The sequence below is a fragment of the Castor canadensis genome, chromosome 13 (assembly GCF_047511655.1).
Source record: "Castor canadensis chromosome 13, mCasCan1.hap1v2, whole genome shotgun sequence".
Lineage (NCBI taxonomy): Eukaryota > Metazoa > Chordata > Mammalia > Rodentia > Castoridae > Castor > Castor canadensis.
Window position 1 is genome coordinate 5785381 of NC_133398.1, and position 20791 is coordinate 5806171.

A 20791-nucleotide genomic window follows, 5' to 3' on the forward strand; every position below is an offset into this window, starting at 1 on the left:
GTGGGGGGAGGGGGAGTGGGGGTGGCTTGGAGGGTGCCCAGAGCTGTGCACTGCACCTGGCTGACCAGCGAGGGGCTGGAGTCCAGCCGTTGAAGCAGTGGACCAGCCGCGGGGCTGCCCCTGGCCGGGTTGCCAAGGGACTGGGACAGGCAGGCGAGAGGGGGAGGCTGTTCGCCATGGAGAGGAGATAATGGGGCTGCTCGTTTTAAATTTTAAATTTCTCCCAGACAGATGTCACCAGGGAAGGAACAGTTGAGTTTGCAACCGCGGAGGGGGGCGGTGGCTGGGGTGGGTCTTGGCTACCCCTCACTCTCTGGAGCAGCAGCCTGCTCTCTTTCTGGAGTGACACTGGCATGTCCTGGGGGCCCAGCTCTATGGTTTGCAAAGCCTTTGCCCATTCACCAGCAGTACTGCACTCCCCAGGCAGTCTGGGGGGGGGGGAGGGGGCAGGCTGGTCAATCACAGATGGAGGATCAGAGAGGTAAAGGAATATCTTGTCACACAGCTTGTTAGCAAGAGAGTGAGAATTCAAAGGTCCCTCTAACCCCAAGCCTCTTCCATTGCCTCCCAGGGGTGGTCAGTCCCCCTTCGTAGATCAGATTTTCACCAAGCTTTCTCCAGCTAATGGGGCCCTTCCAGATGAGGTCTGACCTCCTCCCCCTTAAAAGAGTGGTCCTTACTTCTGGATTTCTCCAGGGCCATCCCCAGCTTGATCCAATGTCCCCACCAGCCCCTTACAGATACTGACTGCTGTCACTTACCAACCCTGGGCCCCACCCCACTTATAGATCTTTGCTTTCTAATTTAGTTGGCCCTACCAGCTCCTCCTCCACACACACACACCCTCTTCATGCCTTACATAGTCTTCACACTCTATGTAGTCTTCAAAATGCAATTCAAAGAAGCCACCTCCTCCAAGAAGCCTTCCTTGATGCCTGGTGCTCCTGTCTGTAAGTCCTGGCAGTGTTTTCAGCCTGCGCCACTTGGTGTCTTTTTCTTGCTGCCTTGTCCCCTGGCTCTAAGATCGTCCACCGTCCAGAGCTCCTCTTGCCACAAATTCCTTCAGGTCCTTCTCCCTGCCCAGGGGTCTTAGGTTGGAAGCTGAGAGGCATTTGCTGAATTCAGTTGCTCCAGCTTAGCCAGAAGGAGCCTCGAGAGAGGAGCCAGCAAGCACTGCTGTCTCAAGGAGAGGAGGCTTCTGGGGGATCTGTTTGAAATTGGGCTTGGAGAAGAGGTACCCTGGGCCAGGCCCAGTCTCCCCTGGGGCCCAGCAGCTCACCAGCCAGAGGCCAGCTGTCTGCCTGGGGCATGGGAGAGGCTTAGGGCCTTGGCTCCAGGGGCCAATGTCAGACATCCCTTCCCTCCTTTTATGGAGACCCAGCACATGTCGGACTGTGCTCTGTGAGAGGAGGGCAATGCTTGATTGAAACTTCAGACAGGAAGCCAGGCCTTTCTTGTGTCCACTGTCAAAAGAGAGGGAGAGTCCTGCACACCCCGGTTCCCTTGGGGCCTGCCCTCTCTCAGAGCTCCAGCCTTCTCTCCTCCCTTGCCTTTAGTTTCATCTTGGTCACTAACATGCTGTGTGACTCTGGGTAAGTCACTCCTCCTCTCTGGGCCTGACCTGTCTCATCTGTAAAATGGGAACGGCCATCTCTGCTTCCTCCTCACTTCACATGGGCTATTGTGGGGGTCAGGTCAACTACTGGTGTGTTTGCAAACTGTGAACACTGTGCACTCATGAGGAGGCTAGTTCTCAAGGCAACCTGTCCCCTTTTGCAGCTGTCCACCTTGGCGGAGGGTCCTGAATGGGACACTTCCTCCAGGAGAATCCACAAACAGTGGGGCTCATCCCCACATCTCTCATTTCTCAGTTGCACCAACCTGGGAGGCTGGCATGTGTGACAGATGTGTGACAACTGAGGGCTGAGAGCACTGGAGTGGGACCCAAACCTGAGTGGTTCCCTCCTCCCCCACCCCCAGCCCAAGCAGATGAGGCTCTGGGAAGATGGAGGAAGGGACTATGGACCTTTCCTGGGCCCTTGCTCAGCCTGAATTACGTGATCCGCAAGGCCAAGACTCTAACATTGGGTGGTGGCTCGCTCCCCTCCATGAGGGCCTGTGTCCATGTGTGGCCGTCCCTGGGAGCCACCGTGGGCCTGCTCTGACTGGGCTCTGTCCTGGTGCCATTTGGCCTCTGCTTCTCATTTGCTGGGTGACCTTGGGACAGTTGTTAGTGTGCCCTCCCTTGCTCAAAGAAGGGACTCCTGTGCCCTCGGAGAAGGGAGACGGGGACTTGAGTTCGCCAGGAGCACATCAAAGGCTCTGGAAATGGACATGGTTCTTCCAGTCCTGGAGTGCGGGAGGAAGGCGCCCTGTAACCCCCTCCTCTGGAGCGGGGTGAACCTTGCTGCCCACGCCACCCCGCAGCCACGTCGACCTGTAACCCATCCCAGGCGGTCTCTTGATGTTGTCAAAAATAACATTCCAAGAAGAAAGAAAAAAGTCCTCATTGGGAAGTTTTGGCTGATGTCTAACTTTAATTCCTGCTGCATTTAATTTACTCAGTAACTACAGAAATCCCACTTGGTGCCGGGAGATGCAGCCTGTGCCTCAGGGACTTAGTGTCTGTTGTGCACGAACCCAAAAAGTCAAAGGTCGCCTCAAACCTTGGTGGGTGTGCTACAGGAAGAGCTATATGTCTCCTTCCTTTTCCTGGATTCAGAGCAAGGTCACTTCATCAGGTATGAGGTGGGGGAGAAGAAGAGGGAAACGAGGGAGAAGGAGGCCCCCAGGCTCCCCTGTTCTGCCTCTTCTGAGTCCCTGCTCCATGCAGCCCATAGCATGGCCCCATGCCATGCTTACCAGAGGCTCGTGGGCCAGACAGAGGTGACAGAAAAGATTCCTGGTGGAGGTGACTTTGAAACTGAGGGGCGAGGTGCAGGTGGAGACCCTGAGGAGGAAGCAGCAGGCACCAGGTGTGTGCTCTTGGACTGGCAAGAACTGAGCTCCCAGACCCTGGGCGAGCAGGACCAACAGGACCTCTCTGAGGCCTAGGTGACCCTGGGAGCGTCAGGGGGACAGTGTCCTATCTGCTGGGCTTTCAGGAGTGCAGGAATGTGTGGGATGGGCCAGGAGGCAGCAGGGGGCTGGCAGGGGTGTGGCCAGTGATTTCCTGGCAGTGTTGGGCCCTGGCTAGTGTTGGGGCTGGGGAGTGGGGACAGAGGGCAGGGGTAGTCAGAGGAGGGGGCATGTACATAGCTGGGTGTTGGGGTGAGGGAGCGGAGCCCGGGGAGGGGCCTGCTTTGGAGTGGCAGTTGGTGGGACTGGCCTGTCCCCAGGTTTGGAGTGGAGAGCCTGCCTTGAGCCCCAGTGGGCCATCTGCAGGCCTGGAGCTGGGGGGCAAGGCCAAGACCCTTGTAGGAAACGAAAGTCCAGGGAGCCATGCTGGCAACTCGCCTGCCCTCTTAGTCCCTTGGACGCCTCCAGCCGCTCCTCTAGACCCTCTGAGGAAGCTTCTGATGGCCTCAGCCTGGGCTCCATGGCCAGGGCCTCAGTGGCAGGGGGCTTGCGGTCTGAACTCACAAGACAAGCCTGCACACCCTTTTGCAGGTCTTTGGGACCCCAGAACTGGGACAGAGCTGCCAGTCCTTCACCCCAGGGGGTCTCTGAGGCCCCTCTGCCAAGGCCAGGCCTCAGAGTTCAGCCCAGGTGGGAGCAGCTGTGGGCCTCTGGGGGAGCATGAGAAGCAGGGGTGCCGGGTGGGGGCAGGCACAGGTTCAGAGCGCAGTCCGAGTGTACCCAGAATGCTGTCCTGATTTTCCCTGCGCAGAACCCATGTCACGCTTTCCACGTGATGAGCGAGGGAACAAGAGTGGCTCACCCCTGGCTCTCACCTTGCCTGCCCCTGCTGGAGGGAGGCTTTCTTCTTCAGAGTACCATCTGAGGAGGTGGGCTGGCCGTCTGTCCAGAGGAAACCAAGGAGGAAGGGGAGCATGGGGAGGGGCAGGCTTTGCAGAGCACCTGGCACTGAATCCTCCTCCAGATCCCCAAGGCACTTCTTGCGTTCGGTGACTCTGAGGAAGTAGCCTGGGGACCTCCTGCCTCCCTTCCAGCATAGCCCATCTTGTCATCCTGTCGGCCAGGGCTTTTTAGGCAGCTGCTGACCCTGGGCTAGCAATGGTGGGGAGCACGGGAGGGGGTCACACAGGGAGTGAAGCTATATCCCTTGAGCTGGGAGCTCATATGGGCGATTAGTGGCAAAAGCAAGCCTCGAACCCAGATCTCCTGGCTCCTCTTAGGCCCACCACCTGTGATGCGCACAGAGGGGGCTCTGTGCGCATCCTCTCCTGCTGCAGAGCTGGGTGCCCTCCGCCCTGCCCGGCCAAAGGCGGATGAGTAAGCAGCGCCCGAGCCCTCTGATTATCTGGGGTAGATTTCTTTTCGAGGCACGTAAACGACAGCCTATAAACTCGAACAGTACTTCATCTTCAAGGGTGATCTCCGAAGACTAATTCTCCTCTGCCGAGTGCCCTGCTTCACGGCCAAAGCTCCCATGGTCCCCTGACTCTGGGGGACCCCACAGCTTCCAGCCTCTCCTTCCTCTGTGCCCTCCGTCTCCTACTCCCCCAGGGAGGGCTTGCTTAGGAGGAGGGTGCTGGGGTACAGGGGGCCCAGCAGGGAGATGGCAGCCTTTCTGCCGAGCCAGCCTAGCCTCGTCAGCTTAACTCTGCAGTCTGAGGATGCAGCTAGTAGCTGCTTGGGGCAAGGTGTCTCTGGATGGAGTCAGAGCGGGTGTGACAGGGACTTAGTTGCTGACACAGAGCTTTGTTTCAAGCCCCAGCAGAGGCAGAGGAGGGGGCAATGGAGGATGCACCCTTGACTCGGTAGCCTCCAGCCCTATTCCCAGGTGCTGCCTCTGCTGCCTGTCCCCCATGTGACTTTGGGCTCAGGTCTTTGCTCTCTAAGCCTCTGTTTCCCCATCTGGAAAGTGAGTTCATCCAGAGCATACTCACAGGGGTTATGTGGAGATTTCATGGTGGCCATGACACCGTTCCTGCCTGCCTGAAAACTCCTGGCCCACTGTGCACTTGGGACAGCCTGGAGGTCACCTTCATTCTGTGCCACTGCATCAGAGATGGGCACAGAGGTAGCCCTCCCTTGGGGTCCAGGGCCCAGTGGGGAGGTCATGAACCTCTGCCCTGCCAAGCCCTGTGGGCCCCAGGGACACCAGCATCACTCTAGCCCTTCTGTTCTTCCTGCCTCTGGCTGGCTGGCTGTCCGTCCATTCAACAACCAGCCATCAGGACTGCTCTGTGCCAGGTGGTAAGCAGGTCTCTTCCCATGACCTGTGATTCAACAGCCCCCACGTCCCCAGAAGTCGTGTCCACAGCTTTCATCAGATTCCCAAAGGGATTCATGTCCTCAAAGAGGTTAAGAACAGGACATGAGCACCCACAGAGCAGGGCTGGGGTCTGGCTTCTCTTGTGACACTTCCTTGTCATTATGAGACTATCTGTCATCATGGGTGAGCATGGAGGAACCCTGCAGGCTGAGGGGAGGGGCAGGAAGTAGTCAGGGAGGGCTTCCTGGAGGAAGCCTTTACCTGGAGAGGCTGTACCTTTCCCTACCCCCTACTCAAGAGCTAAGCAGGAGATTGGGAGTTATCAGTGGCATTTGAACTTAAAGAAACTGTTTGCGCCGCTGTGTTTTCTTAGTGAGACTCAATGGATGTTTTACATATCACTAGGAAGAAAGCAAGCTGTCAATTAGGACTGCGAGATGCCCCTGGTGTCCAGTGTGAGAAAAAGAGAAGGTGCCTCTCGGGATCCAGGACTCAGAAATAGTGCTGTGGGTAGAAAATAAAAACTACCACCAGATGCTCTGTGCACATTGGTCATGAGATAATAAAAGCCGCTAATATTTATTACAGAAGTACGACGCGCCAGGCACAGCTCCAAGTGTTTTAAGATCCTAACTCATTTAAGAGCCATCTCAAGTTCAGAAAGTTGAAAATGTGTATCTTAAAGTTGAAGAGATTTGGTTGTAGAAGGTGCCTTGTCCCAGAGGGAAGCAGGAGGCTCCAGATCCAATCTGAGCTTTATCTAATTTGCTGCGTGACTTTGGGCAAACCCATTGCCCTCTCTGGGCCTCAGTTTTCCCATGTGTAAAATGCTCGGTGGCTGTGAATGATTTGGTCCAGTGAATCTGAGCCCCCAAGACCTCCTTTCCTCGCGAACTGCTCTTTGGCTCCTGCTTCTTTGTTATCTGTCAGGCTCGCTCTCCGATGGCCCAGCTCTTAGACCTGTTCTTACTGCGCCTGCGTGGCCTCCTGTCATTCTTGCTTTGAGTCATCACCTGTCATGGAACCAGACATTGCGTTGGCCCTATTCATGTTAGAGGGAGGGGGACCCCTTCTCCAGGTGGCCTCGGGGCTGCTGTTTGTCCTGCCAGAGGCCTTCTCTGGGAAAAGGCGAGGGAGGAGAGAGGGGAGGGAGCAGGAGGCAGTGCCAGCCCCTGAGGCCTCGGGACTGAAGAACAGCCAGCGTGGAGCAGGCGGACTCCACACATGCGTGTGGAACTCAGGGTGAGGAGGAACCCTCGGTCACAGCACGGCTGTTTTTAGCACCATCTTACAGCCCTGTCTTCCTGAGTCTACCTGGGAGGTCCCCAGGCAGGCATAGAGGGATGGGTGTCATCATTGCCCCCATTTTACAGGTGAGGAGACCAAGGCCCAGGAAGGTGAGGTCCGTCACCAGAATCCTGCTGTTAGGATGGCTGCCCTGGGGCCGGGGGCCAGGGCCTGAGCCCTCGCTGGGCTGGGAAGGGCTCTGTGGGGGCCATGTGACTGCTGTGCAAGTGGCATTTGTCCTGCCAGTGTCCTGCTCTGGGAAGAGGGTGAGGGAGGAGAGAGGAAAGGGGGAGACCAAGGGTCACTGTGCTCGCACTGTGCAGAACAGCGGGCAGCCTGCTCCTTTGGTCCCCCATCAGGCTTCCATCTGTCCATCTCCGTCTCCTTCTCTCTCTCTCTCTTCTGGGTCTCTCCGCCTCTGGTCCCCAGCTCTCTCCGTGTTTCTCCCTGCATTTCGTGTTCCCCCAAGCCTCACAGGGCAGAGTGGGAGGCCCAGGTTGGCCTCTAACATTTGCCCTCCTCTCTCCTGTCTGTCTGTCCATCTGTGTCCATGCATCCCGGGCTGCCCCATAGCGGCCGAGCTGCAGCTACGTGCTGTGCACTGTGCTGCTGTCCCTGGCTGTGCTGCTGGCTGTGGCTGTCACCGGGGCCGTGCTCTTCCTGAACCACACCCACACACCAGGTACGGCGCCCCCACCTATCGTCAGCACCGGCCCAGCAGGGGCCAACAGCGCCCTGGTCACTGTAGAGAGGGCCGACAGCTCGCGCCTCAGTATCCTTATCGACCCACGCTGCCCCGACCTTGCTGACAGCTTTGCCCGCCTGGAGGGCGCACAGGCCTCCGTGCTGCGGGCGCTGACCGAGCATCAGGCCCAGCCGAGGCTGGCGGGCAACCCGGAGCAGGAGCTGCTGGACACGCTGGCTGACCAGTTGCCCCGGCTGTTGGCCCGGGCCTCGGAGCTGCAGGCAGAGTGCACAGGACTGCGCAAGGCGCACAGCGCGCTGGGCCAGGGACTTGGCGCCCTGCAGAGCGAGCAGCGCCATCTCATCCAGGTAAGGAGGGGTATCCGTGCCATGGAGTCTTATGCTAGGTGTCTGATGGACATAGCCTCAATTTCTTAAGTGTCCCAGCCAGGGTTTGTTGCTGCTGCCATCTGTAAAGGAGCCATGAGGCTCAGAGAGGTGAAGTCTCTCATCCACGGCCACCCAACTCCTGGGAGCCAGGATGCACAGGCCATGGGTCGATGTCCAGGCAGAACCTTGGCCTGTCCCCATCCCCTTCCCTGTCCCTTCTCTGCCCCCGAGCCAGCCGGGTTCCAGTAACAGCTAGGTGAGCTTGGGTGAGGTTTCCACTGTCTGCTCTGACACCTGCCTGAGCACCAGCTACAAGTCCCTCCCCCCCTCCCCCAGGGATTCAGGCCCTGAAAGATGTCCTGGTTATGCAGCCAGGTCAAGCCTAGAGTTCAGTCCTCCCTTGGCCCTGCCCAGCCTGCAGCCCTGCACCAAGGCTCCCCTTGCTTGCCTCAGGGACTGGAGCCAGCCCCTGCCTCTGCCAGTAGCCTCAGCCCCTTCCACCCAACCCGTGTCCACCCAGCATGACTGGGCATTGGTCACCCAGCTTCTTATGAGCCTCTCCCCTCCTTCTGAAGGCTGCAGCTGGTGAAATTATAGTCAGTCCCCCAGGTGGGGGGGATGTTTAGTCAGCTTGCTGCTGCCCCTCCCCCTGCAACATCCTCAGGCCTAGCTTGTCAGCAGGCGCTGGTGACCATCTCACCCTTCAGCTCCTGGTCAGTTAAGGCCCGGCCTTAACAAATGCTCCTTCTTAGAGCTGGGGTGCTGGGAGGGGCCTCGGAGCCCCCCACACTCCGTGAGATGTTCCTGAAAGATGGATAACATGTCTGGAACCTTAAGCACCGTGGCTCACTTGTCGTGTTCACCTTTCAGCACATGCCTGGGTTGATGTGTGCCCACTGACTCCGTATGCTTCCAGAGGCTGTGTGTCTTCGTGCCTTTCACGGAGGCAGCCAGCCATGGCTCCTGACAATCACCCCCAGCTTCCCTATCCTTGACTGGCAGCACAGAGCTGCCTTTCTCAAAGCCATGCCCACGGCTGGGAATCACTTTTTAGAGGCAGGGTGCTGGCCTCATTCCCAGTGCTGAGCCAGGGGCAGTCTCTGCTCCACTGCCTAAGGCCACTGGCCCAGGGCAAGCTGAGTGTCTCTGCCCTGTAGGTTGGAGTCAGCAGCTCTGGGGTCCTGCCCAGGTTCCATCGGAACCAGCAGGGGGACCTTGGGCAGGTCACATCCCCTCTGTAGATGGGGTCTTCTCACCTGTAATGTGGGATGACACAGGCCATGCCCAAGCATGTTGGGCTCCTGACCTCTGCAGGGTTCAGCCAGCCTCTAACATGTGGCCCATTGTTTGCCCAGCTATGACTTGAAATTGACACCTACAGGGGCCACGATGGAAACTCTTTTTAAATAGGAGTGATGGGCCCACACTGTGCTAATGACCGCCCTCAGCCCATAATCCTAAGGAGGGGCCCATTCTTACCTCTCTGGAGGGGCAGACTGAGGCTCAGGCCTTGTGGAAGCTTGGTCACGGAGCTGAGATGCCTCGGAGCTGCAGCTCCGATTTCTCAGCTCTGGAAGCTGCCAGCTTCTCCCCTGCTGATCTGCACGGCTGTGTGAGCAGGGACGGACTCCCCATTAATTTGGGGCAGTTCTATAGGTACATTTTCAACTGTAATCATTTGCCGGTTTAAACCGAGGACCTCCTTGCCTGTTAGCGAGAGGGAGGGGTCATGTCTGAGCTACTCCAGCGTGTCACGGGCCACAGTGACTCAGAAGGATGAGGCATATAAGCGCCATTTATCAGGTGGTCTTTACTGCCCCTGCCCTAGGGTTGCCTGTGTCCCCTTGTGGGGCTGGATGGAGCCCATCCACAGGTCACTGCAGCAAAGTGTGCGGTCCCTGCCGACCTCGGCTGCCCTCCCTTGGCCCAGCCCCGCTGAATCATCTGCCCAGCGGAGGGGAAACTGATGGGCACTGGGGCCGTGCTGGGCCCTGCCTCCGGACGAGCATAGAATCACATTTTGTAAACTGCCTGTGCGTCAGGCCTGTCTCTCTCTTCCTCCCTCCAATGGGTGATTATCTGGCGAGTGACAGGTTCGGTGTGTAAAACCCAGCTTGCTCCATGTCCCTGCCTCCCCTTCCACATTGTCCCACAGCCTCCTGGAGCACAGTGTGGGGAGGCAGGAGACCCCAGTCTCCCGAGAACTCTACCCCCAGCTAGAAACAACTCTGTCCTGCTAAGCTCCAACCCTGGGACAGTGATGGAGGGAAGGGCAGGGGTAACAGTAACATCTGGCCCAGCCCAGGTAACTCTGAACCCCACCTCCAGAGACACTGGTCCCCTCATCCTGGTCTACAGATGGGAGAGGTTCACTCTCTCTTCCAGGGTCACACAGCTAATGACTGGGGCAGGGGATTGGTACTAAACCCCCAGACAGTCAGCACCAAGACCTTGCTCACATCCCACTGAGCTTGCTGTGCGGTGCTGAAGCCCTTTTCCTGCCAGTCAGCCCTGGGGAATGGCCTGAGTCCCGGTCCCCATGCCTGCTCACTAACAGGACAGCTCCTTCTAGCCTCAGTTTCTCCATGGGTAACAAGGAAATGACAACCTCAAGTCCTAGCTCTTTGTAGCCCTGGGGGGGAGTCCTTGAGGTCGTGGACATCAGACAACCATGGACGCTCACAGCAACGTTCACACATTTGTGGGGCGCATGGGAAGTAGGGTTTTCTTGTTCCTGGGCCCAGCTGTAGCCTGCCGCTGTGTGCCTGGGGCATTGTGTCCTCCTCCCAGTCTGGAGGCCCCTCCGTCAAGTGCACAGGGACCAGCTCACCTTGGCAACCTTGCTTGGAATTCAGAAGTGGCAGCAGTTGGGATGTTTGTGGCTTTGCACACATGTGTAGTCACTCATCCCCACCAGGGGATGAGCAGGGAGGAGATGTTAGTCCCTATTCTCAGATAAGAGCCGAGCTTGGTCAGCTCTTCCCACAGCCAGGGAACTGACTAGTAGATGAGCCAGGGCTGGCCACAGGCTTGCCTGATTCTGGGCCTGCCTCTACCTGTATGGTCACTCTCACCTGGGCTGGACAGACAGAAAGGGCCAAAAAATAAGAGTCGGGGGCAGCAGGTCCTGCTAGAGCCATCCTGTCCCCTCCCTTCTGGGCCTCTGCCCTCTGAGCGAGACCAGTGTGGTCCGCCAGAACTCAACTGACCATCAGACTATGTTGGATAGGGACCAGGGGCCAGAGCAGGGCTGGGGTGGCCATGGGGCCAGGAACCCAGTCAAGGGAGGGCCCTTCCTGGTAGGGACAGACTGTGTACCCCTGTGAAACACCAGAGACCCTGCTCCACTAACGATCCCTTGTACTCTGCAGCTCCTCTCTGAGAGCCAAGGCCACATGGTTCACCTGGTGAACTCTGTCAGTGACATACTGGATGCTCTGCAGAGGGACCGGGGTCTAGGCCGGCCCCGTGTCAAGGCCGACCTTCAGAGAGCGCCTTCCAGGGGAGCCCGACCCCGAGGCTGTGCCAATGGTGAGTGGGGTGAGGCCCACTTTACCCAGGTGATTGGGGGCTCAGCCCCAGGGATCGGGGAGAGTTGGGGTGAGGGTTACTGCATGAGACACCGGGGGCTCTATACTGCTTCCATGGGGCCCGTGCTCTGTCCTGCACCTTTCCCCACCTGTCCTGAGACTCTGGTGGACAAGGACGCACTGCTGTTGTCCTGCACCCTCGCATTGGGCCCTCCTCAGCCCCATTTCCAGCTGAGGAAAGGGGAGCTCAGGGCAGGGTAGGAAGAAGAAGTGATTCACCCAAGTCTGACCCCAAGGCCTATGCTCTTGACCCCATGTGGACAGACAAGTCAGAGAGACTCATGGGCAGTTTTGGAGGGTGCGGTGACGGGAATACAGGTGGTGGTGGTGTCCTCACTGTCGCAGGCTCTCGGCCCCGGGACTGTCTGGACGTCCTTTTGAATGGGCAGCAGGATGATGGCGTCTACTCGGTCTTCCCCACCCACTACCCTGCTGGCTTCCAGGTCTACTGCGACATGCGCACCGATGGCGGCGGCTGGACGGTGAGTGTCCGGGCACGTGAGCCACCCACCATCCACCAGGGACGGCCCTGCCAGCCTGAGCTCAGTGCACACCCTAGAAACCTGAGTCAGGAGGACCACAGACACCAGGTGGGAGCCTCCCAAGCCCCCTGCACTGAGCACGTGGAACTGTGGTCTCCGGGATGTGGTGGGAAGCCAGGGCTGGGTCCCTGGATGCAGTGTGGTACCAGGACCTTGTTGCTAGTGTGCGTTCGAGGGCAGTTGTGCGTGGCACCTGAGTTTTGGATTATCCAGTTCATGGTATATCTGTGGAGGAGAAAGATGTGGAAAGCTGAGACCCTGGTAAGGGGCTGTCTGATCCCTGGTTCCTGCATGGTTCCGTGTTTGATCAGTGGCCCACCCAATCAGGGGCAGGGGTGGGACAGCTGCAGGTGCTCTGACATTCCCTGGAGCTGGGAGAGGGGGTGGAGGGGTGGGCAGAGGCTCTGGTTCAAAAACCCCAAGGCATCTCTAGATCAGCCTCAGGGAACTCCATTCAGAGCAGGATGTGGCCAGACAGAAAATGCAGGCTTGCGCCCATGTAGACCCTGGGCAGCCTCTGGGACACCCACTCAGCGTGGCCGGTAGGGAAAGGAGAAGAAAAGGCAACAGCACGGGTGAGGGTGGCTTCGTTCCAATAACACGACTTGTAGACACGGAAATTTCAGTTTTGTAAAATGTTCACGTGTTCTTTTTAAAATATTATTCTGAGGACATGTTAATTTTTTTAAACCATTTAAAAAGTTCAAACCAGCTCGTGTGCTGTACAGAAACAGGCAGCAGGCAGGAACCGTCCTTGGGGCCTCAGTTTCCTGATCCCCTCCTAGAGCTAGGGACCACTGACAGTGGGAAATAGGGACCCACCGAGTTGGTGGGCTGTGACCCTCAGATGGGACTTGAGTTTGCGCCTTTGTGATGCTAGTGGACATTGTGTGATTTTGTGCAAACGTTAAGAATGTACAAACCCTTGTGTAGGAGGTGATGACGCCTTGCTCTGTTGGCTAGGTGCCCTTGAGCAGTGAGCAACCTGTACCACTGTCCCTGTGTGTCACCCTGAAAACCACTCCCCTGAACACAAGCTAACTGTGGTTGGGGTACAAATCCCCAGTGCAAAGCAAGCTCTTTAAGGAGTCTCAGCTTCACATTTAACTGCAATTGGACCGACATTTTTGAGCGCCTATTGAATCCTGCTTACGTATGTGGGAAGTTAAGGGGAGGCTCCATCCTGGTCTCCCAAGGAGCTTAGAGTGTGTGGGGAATTGACGTCACTGTGGCAGTGGGGCCCTTCTGATGTGCCTATGGATGTGTGGGGCTTCTGAGCACATTCAGGAAAGAGGGCGAAACCAACAGGGGCCTCGAGTCAGAAAGCAGACGGCACGTTTGGGGCACAGAGTCCGGGGGTATGTGTGGCACATCAAAAGACGAGGCTGGAGTTGTCAGCACCTCCAGCTGTAGGGTTTGAGACAGGCACTGGGGAAAACAGTGGGATAAGAACAGTGATTTGGGAGCCATCTGACTGTGTCCTTGGGCAGAGGTGGCATTTCACACATTCGGTTGGCAGGCCTGTGGTGCAGCCCTTCCACCAGGAAAGGAACCCTAACATCTCACTTGGGCTCCATTATCTATAGACAGAGTTGGGTATGGCTCTGAGTCTTGCTGTGTGACCTTGCACAGGTCACTTAAACTCTCTAAGCCTCAGTTTCTTCCACCATCACTTAGCACTCTTAAAGGAAAACACCCGAAAGTGGTTGGAGGCAGAAAAGGAATTTGAGGGAGGGAGATGGAGAGACTGGATAAGCCAGCTTGGGGACACTCACCTGGGGATAGAGTCCCAGGCTAGGCCACCACAAGTGTTGGACACAGTGAGAGCGGGTCAGGGAACTGCACCAAGATGGGTGCAGACCGTGGCAGTCTCCTTCTGCCTTTGGAGGCCCTTCCCTCTGCCCAGCTTCTAGCTGCCCTGCTAGTGGCACAGTCAGTCCGTGCCCCACGCCCCGCAAAAGTGCACAGGAGTAGCAGCTGCTTTTGCAGCCAGGGTGGGGATTGCTAAACCTCAAAAGATGACGCCAACAAGACGCCCCTTCAGTACTTGCTGAGGTGCAGACAGAAGCTTCTGCTACCAAACGCTTCCAGAGAACTGTCTGCTATCCTGAAGCCCATGGATCACGAGTGTTATTATTATTTTTTTATTCTTTACTTATTCTGGGGTTTGAACTCAGGGTCTTGCACTTGCTACACAGGCACTCTACCACTTAAGCCAAGGCTTCAGCCCTTCTTGCTTTAGTTTATCTTTCAAGTGTTTTTGCCTAGTGACAGCTGCAGAACCATGGCACATTGATTGAAATCGGTCTCGCTAACTTTTGCCCAGGCTGGCCCTCAAAGCTCAGTCCTCCAGATCTCTGCCTCCTGAGTAGCTGGGATCACAGTCAGGAGCCACCACTGAGCCCTCAGCAGTACTGTTGACCATGATGACCCAGGGACTGTGGCCACACCCCCATGCAGCTCCCCACGGCAGTGATGCCACATGGTCCAGGAAGTTGGGAGCCCTGCTGTTCTTGGAGGTCCAGGTAGAAGCTCTCCTGTTTCTCACCTTGACTCGGGGCAGGGTTCCTGCCCTGTGCCTGGCATGGACTATTTTTGGGGTATTGATGTCTAGGCTGTCAACCGACCCGGAGAAGAATTTGACATCAGATAAAGCAAAGGAGGGAGGGGAGGCTGCTGGGGGAAATGGGGTGGGTGGGACACGCAGGGGAGGGCAGTGCAGTCAGATTTGAAAGGGGTCAGCATCCCAGCAGAGTGAGGCCCTGAAAGTAAGGCTGCGGGGGGAGTGGTGGGCAGAGACTACCATTAGGAGTGTGCATGAGAGCAGCCGGGAATCCCCCGAGACCCCCAGAAAGACATAGCTCTAAACCTGTCTTCAGGCTCCAGAGAAGAGCTTTTAAATGTGCTGGATCTGGATCTGTGTTGCGGGTTAAAAGCTCTGTTGTTTTCCTAAGTGGGGGCAGTCTGAGTTATGACGTTTGCCTCTGGGGTCCCTTGGCCCGCAGAGCACGGGCCAGGCCCAGACATCCAAGCTGAGGGTCAGAACAGGCTTAATGACAGACCGAGCACGGTGCAGGCCATGTGTCTTCCACTTGGGCGGACTTGGAGCCAGTCTCCTGAAGTCGATCAGAATTTGGGCAGGCTAATTCCTTCGGCCTAGGCTGCAGGGCGGGTTAGAGAGGAGTGAGCAGAAACAATACAGGTCGGCCCTGGCGCTCCCACACCTGGCTTGCAGTTCTGGGAGAGGGGCAGACCTGCCCGAGAAGTGGCTGCTACACGTTAATATCCATTTGGGCTTCTGTCAGAAACAATCTTTCCCCAGGTGCCTTTGGACATCTGTCAGGCTCGCCTCCCTGCCACCCAGAATCTCTGGGAAACTCCATTGTTGTTAGGAGGGTGCCGGCCGTCACCTCTGCAGACACTGGTACCATCCATCCTCATCAAGCACCATGTCCAACCGCCGGTCTCGGTGCCAACACTGCCCGGTCCTCCCTGGAGGACTGTGCTCTGAGCTGACCCCAGAGACTGGGGCTGGGCAATCCAGGTTCCCAGGGACTGGTGAGGGCAGGGTGGGACTTGGCCTGAGGGCTCTTTGCAGTCTGTGTACCACTGCCCATCTGGCATTGCCCTGGTGCCCCTCCAGCCCCTGGAGGCCAGAATGGATTTGCCCACACTGCACAGCAAGCCTGGCCAGGGCAAAGTCTCAGCCGCCTGCAGCTCAGCAGGTGCATCTCGGTGGAATTATGCAGTGAACCTTACTTGTTCATGTGCTCAAATGCTGGGTATCCACAGGGTGTAGGCATGGGTGGCCACCCAGGAATAAGACAGAGCACTGAGCACCAGGCCTGGCGAATTGATTGAGATGAAGTCTCATGGATGATGGGCAACAAGTCAGTTGACTTGTGCCAGGGCTGAGGGCCACAAGGACCCCACCGGAGAGGCCCCATCCCAGTCCAGAGACCCAAGGGCTGCAATTGGAATGGAGTTCTAGGTAGGGAGGTGACAGCCTTGTTCTGGGACTGGGGTGGCTCCGTGCTGCTGGTGAATGTGGTGTAAGGGGTTTGGGTCGGGGAGGCCAGCAGGTGGGCTGTGGGATGGCAAGGACATATCAGAGGTTGGGCTTCCTCCAGAGGGCAGCATGGGCTCCTGGTGCCACAGAATTCTCCCAGGAACGGAGTAAGCCGAGTAGGCAAGGCCCAGGGCTGCAATGGGTATGGGGGAGAAGCACTGGAGCATGAATTTCATGCACCTTGCATCCTGGCTGCTGAAAGCAGGAGCTGCCACATATAATGGAGGCCACTGTGGCTTCTCGTGGTTAGAGAGGGCACAAGTGTCTCCAAGTGGCCTTGTGACCTCCTGGAGCCAAAGCCTCCTCCCCATGCTTGCCAAAGGCCACAGTGGGCCAGGATAAGCAGGAGTCACACAGGGTTCTGTCAGAGCCACCCCAAACTTCACACGTACCCCTGTCCCCAACCCCCTCCAGAAAAGGAGGAGGAAGGCAGAAAAGAAAGGACTGACCCATGACTATGACTTTAGGTAGGGCCTTCCTCGCTGGGCCCAGCTGGCAGCCTTGTCCTCCGGAGGCCTCCCTGTCTGCTCCCTCGCACTCCTGTCCCAGGTCCACTCCTGTCCCTGTGTTTCCACTTCTGTCCTGCCAAGGCATGTGGTCCATTGGGCAGGGGTTGTGTCCTCTTGAGGCCACCATAGCTTGGGGTTGGCACAGTGTCTGCACCCTGTCAACACTCCCCAATATTGGCCAAATGAGTGACCTTCACCTCTAAGCCTCAGTTTTCTCGTCTGTTAAACAGGGTTAATCCAGAGCTGCTGTGTCTATGTAGGAAAGGCAGAATCCTTCACAGGTTGCTGCCCTGGGGCAGTGGGTGGGGGGTGGGGAGGAGCAGGAGGAGAAGTAGGAGGAGGAGGAGGAGCAAGAAGAAGAGCCGAGGAGGAGGAGGAGGAGGAGGAGGAGGAGGAGCTGAAGGAGGGGGAATGGAGGAGGATCCTTGTTGCTCTGCCTTTCTGTCTGGCACAGCTCCCCACCAAGTTCTGCCCAGGGCCTTGCTGCCACCTAGGCCTAATTGCCAGTCTTTGCATAATCAGCAGCCAAGGTCACCAATGGATCCGGTTCAGCCTCTCCTACAATGAGGACTCGGCATAGAATTGATTCGGCTCCACGCTGCCCGCTCTGATCCATGGCACAGCCCCCCCTCCACCACACACACACACACACACACACACACGACTGTTTGCTGTGGGACTCGCACCCCTGTTCTGCTCACAGCCTGCTCTGCCTGGTGTCTCCCACCATGCGGGGTCACCCGGTTCAGATGTGCCTCTAATTGGCTCCACTGCTTGGGGAATCCTCCCCCTCCATGTCCCCATTCCCTCCACCTGAGCTCTCCAGGCAGGAGGAAACTCCTTCCCTCACTCTGAGAGCTTCAAAGGAGCTTGGCAGGCGATCAGCTCAGGGAGAGATGAAACGCTCCCAGAGGCTCCCCAGCCAGGATGGGGCGGTGGTCCCCAGTCCGGACCTGGTGCTGGGGAGGCCTGGCAGCATGACTGCAGAGTCCTGTAGACACAACGTGGCTGCTTCCTGCAGGGGCTGCAGCTGTGGCCAGCCCCCCTTGTCTCAGGGGACAGGGGACCTGTTGTGACACTAGTAGGCCATAGTCAGTGTCCCCACACTGCTGCCCAGCCCCCACACTGCCCTGGGGAGTGAGGCTCAGAGCCCACCCACATTTGTAATGATCAAGGTGACCGAACCCTCACTTTCCTGGGCTCGCCTGCGTGGAGGACTTTGGATTTTTCAGACTTTTGACGTCGTGGGATAATGCACGTGAACCGCTCAGCCTGGCGCCCAGGCGGCTCAGCGCTTGATAAATGGCAACTGTGAGCGGTGTTTTGCCAGGAGTTGGAAGGCGCCGGCTGCCAAGCCTGGGAAAAATGGCGGGACGCCAGGCCTGGGGGTACCATTTCCAGTCAAAAACAAGGAAGCTGGTTCTGAAGGGGAGGGTGGTGACGCTGGGTAGACCTACTGTGCACTGTCCCTTTGCGTGTTTATTTTGGTGTCTTTGCTGCCACGCTGATGGGGATGAGGGGTAACTCACAGAGAAGTAAACTTAGGTTCAGGAAGGCTCCAGACTGCTCCAAGGTCACGTGGCCCCAGGAATCGGGCAGGGCCATCCCAGGGGCTGCCTTAGTCCACATACCCAAGTCCGTTCTTTCTTTCTTTCTTTTCTTTTTTTGGAGGGGGGCAGTATGGGGTTTTGAACTCAGGGCCTTGCACTTGCTAGAAAGGCACTCTACCACCACTTGAGCCATGTCCCCAACCCCTTTTTGCTTTAGCTGTTTTTCAGATAGGATCTTACGGTTTTTCACCCAGGCTAGACTGGATGGAGATCCTCCTACTTATGCCTCTTCAGTAGCTGGGATTACAGGTGCTTGCCACTGCACCTGGTCCAAATTCTTTGTTTCTTAAGAGCAAGAATTGACCTCTTCTATGGCTTTTCTGCCTCCCCTCCCAGAAGCACCTGCTCATCAGGCCTGGGAGGCCAGTGGACATCACAGCCATGCAGCGTACATAGCCTGGCCTATGACTGTGTCTGCAGCAGCCCCCAAAGTCTAGGAAAATCATGGATGCCACCTTCCGGAAACTTCCTAAGGTGAAAAGACCACCCTGCTATAGTCTCATTGGGAGGGGAACCCACCCACCCCATCCCCGGGGTCTCAATGCCTCTGACCACCCGGCCAGGCCCTGTTCCCCATTACTCAGTCCCAGCAGAGGGGCTCCTGCTGGCTCTGGGCCCTTAGCGGCAAGAGCTAAGTGACCCTTACCGAACGTTATACACCAGCACTTTTATTCTTCATGCAAACCTTGGGGGCAGGGGCTAGCAGAACCCGATTTACAGATAAGGAAACTGAGGCCCGGGGAGCAGCAGAGCATGCCAGGTGGGAGCAGCTGTGCTCTGTGGCTGGCGGCTTGTGTGCGCGTTTCTCCTGGGACACAAGTTTCTCCCTGGACTGAGTTTCTGAGGGCCAGTCATCTGTGCAGACTGCAACATAGGATGCCCAGCGCATTGCTTAGTTTGCAGGGGAGAAGCTGAGAGTTCAGGGCTTCTCTGCCTGTTGGCCAGAGTCTGGATAAGACTCAGTCCTGGGTGCCAGCTCATGGTGATTCCTAGGATGGAGAGCCAGGTGGGCTCACAGGCCTGGAGGCTCAAAGTCCACCCTACCGGACTCTAGGGCTCCCCCTGGCTGCCCTTGGCCTTTCCATTTGTGTGGTGATCCCCCTCCTCTAGCCTTTCCAGCCCTGGAGCACCAGACTCACAGAGGTCACCCACCTCTCCCTTCTGTCTGCACAGTGGGGGCTGAAATGCTGCTGTGGGGCTTAGAGGAGGGACTGTGATCATCTTCTGAGGTGCTGGCCTGGTGCTGTAGTGACCGCAGAGCTCCCTCAGGTGCTCAGGGTGCCGGTATTGTGCTCTTGGCACTGTGGCAAACCTAGAGTAGTTCAGACAGGGCCGGTCTGGCACTGGACTTCAGCAGATCCAGGCTGAGAAAGCTGGGGGGACTGTCCATGACCCTTAGGCCTTGGCTGACACTCATGGGACAGTCAGCCACCCTATGCAGGCGTGTCTTCCTTTGAAACCACCCTGCGCCATCTGCAGGTCCATGTGTCCCAGCTCTCCCTTGGCAGAATTCCCCTCAGCCGCACTTCCAAGACGCACCATGGCGGGCGGCTGGCTTTTGAGAATCTGCACCAAGAAAACATGCTGTCTGTCTTCCTACTTGTGGCACCAGCCCAAGAGGCCTCAGTGACAGCCAGTGTTGCTACATCAGTCGCTTTCCAGCCGGAAGCCAAGAGAGATGCCCAGCTGCGGCCGCTGTACATTGTTAGCCTCAAAGTCAATCGATAATTACTTTGTTTTTGACCTTTGCTTCCCCATTTCTTTTGCCTAAGTGGGAATTCAAGGGGCAGAAGGAGGGGGCATGGATGCTCCGGTCCTTTGCTTGGTGTCTTCCTAGCCAGCTGATCCTTGCTCTGTAATTAAAGGCCTCTCCACTCAGCCACATCTAGACAGCGTCACTGAAGTCCAGCTGTTTTCCAGATATCTGAAGCCACAGCTGCAGTTTGCCTTGGGCCTCAGAGCCAGACAAAACATACTGCCACGCCTGGGACCCTGCCAGTGTGATGATCGGGGAGCCGCTCGTGGCACTTGGAATGTGTCAGGCCGTGTCGTGTTTTGGTGGGCTCGAGGGTGAGCACAGGGTGCCGGCCTGCTCCGTTCCTCGGTGTTTGAGCCAGTGAAGGAAGGCAGCCCTCAGCAGAGGCCAGCAACCTTAATAGCATTTCTCAAACTATGGGTCATGAGCCATTGGCAGGTGGCAATATCGATTTAATGGGTTGCAATTGACATTTTTTAAATAGTGTGGAACAGAACAGAACACGATAGAAAACAGTGGGGTGCATCCTCCTTATTCCAGGAAGTCTTCATTTCAGACACGAGCAAGTGTGAGTCTGGGGGTGTGTGTGTGAGTGAGTGTGTCCTCAAATTGTACTTCTCTGGGTCGTTTCTCCAAAAAGCCACATCGTGCGTGCGCTTTGGCCCCTCCAGGAGTGGGTCTCCATTCATTACTGCTCTAGTTGAACTTTGGCAAACCGTTGCTGTGGTTTCTAACCTACTGTTGATTCTGGCCCTCTCAACAGAGAACGTTGGCCTTTCTCGATCTCACTGGAGACAAAAAGCAAGAGGCCTAGCTGACACCCAGGGGTGGGCTCACCTCAGGTGATCAGCACCCAGATGGAGGCCAGGGGGTGGTGGGGTCATGCCTATGACTGGCACCAGCCAGTAGGGCAATGGGAAAGGAGCTGAGGACTGTGTGCTGGAGGTCAGCTCTTGGTACAAGGGGCACTGGCAAGGAGGTGTGCCCCAGCCAGCGGCAAACAGTGGCATATG

General features: G+C 57.1%; 1 protein-coding gene across 1 annotated transcript in view; it reads left to right on the forward strand.

Moving 5' to 3' along the window:
• Fibcd1 (fibrinogen C domain containing 1) overlaps window positions 1–20791 on the forward strand; it is a 30857-nt gene that overhangs the window by 781 nt on the left and 9285 nt on the right. The window contains exons 2-4 of the mRNA XM_074052987.1: window positions 7202–7681; window positions 11074–11233; window positions 11638–11774. Of these exons, the coding sequence (XP_073909088.1) occupies window positions 7202–7681; window positions 11074–11233; window positions 11638–11774 (777 nt within the window). The remainder of the gene's footprint in view (window positions 1–7201; window positions 7682–11073; window positions 11234–11637; window positions 11775–20791) is intronic.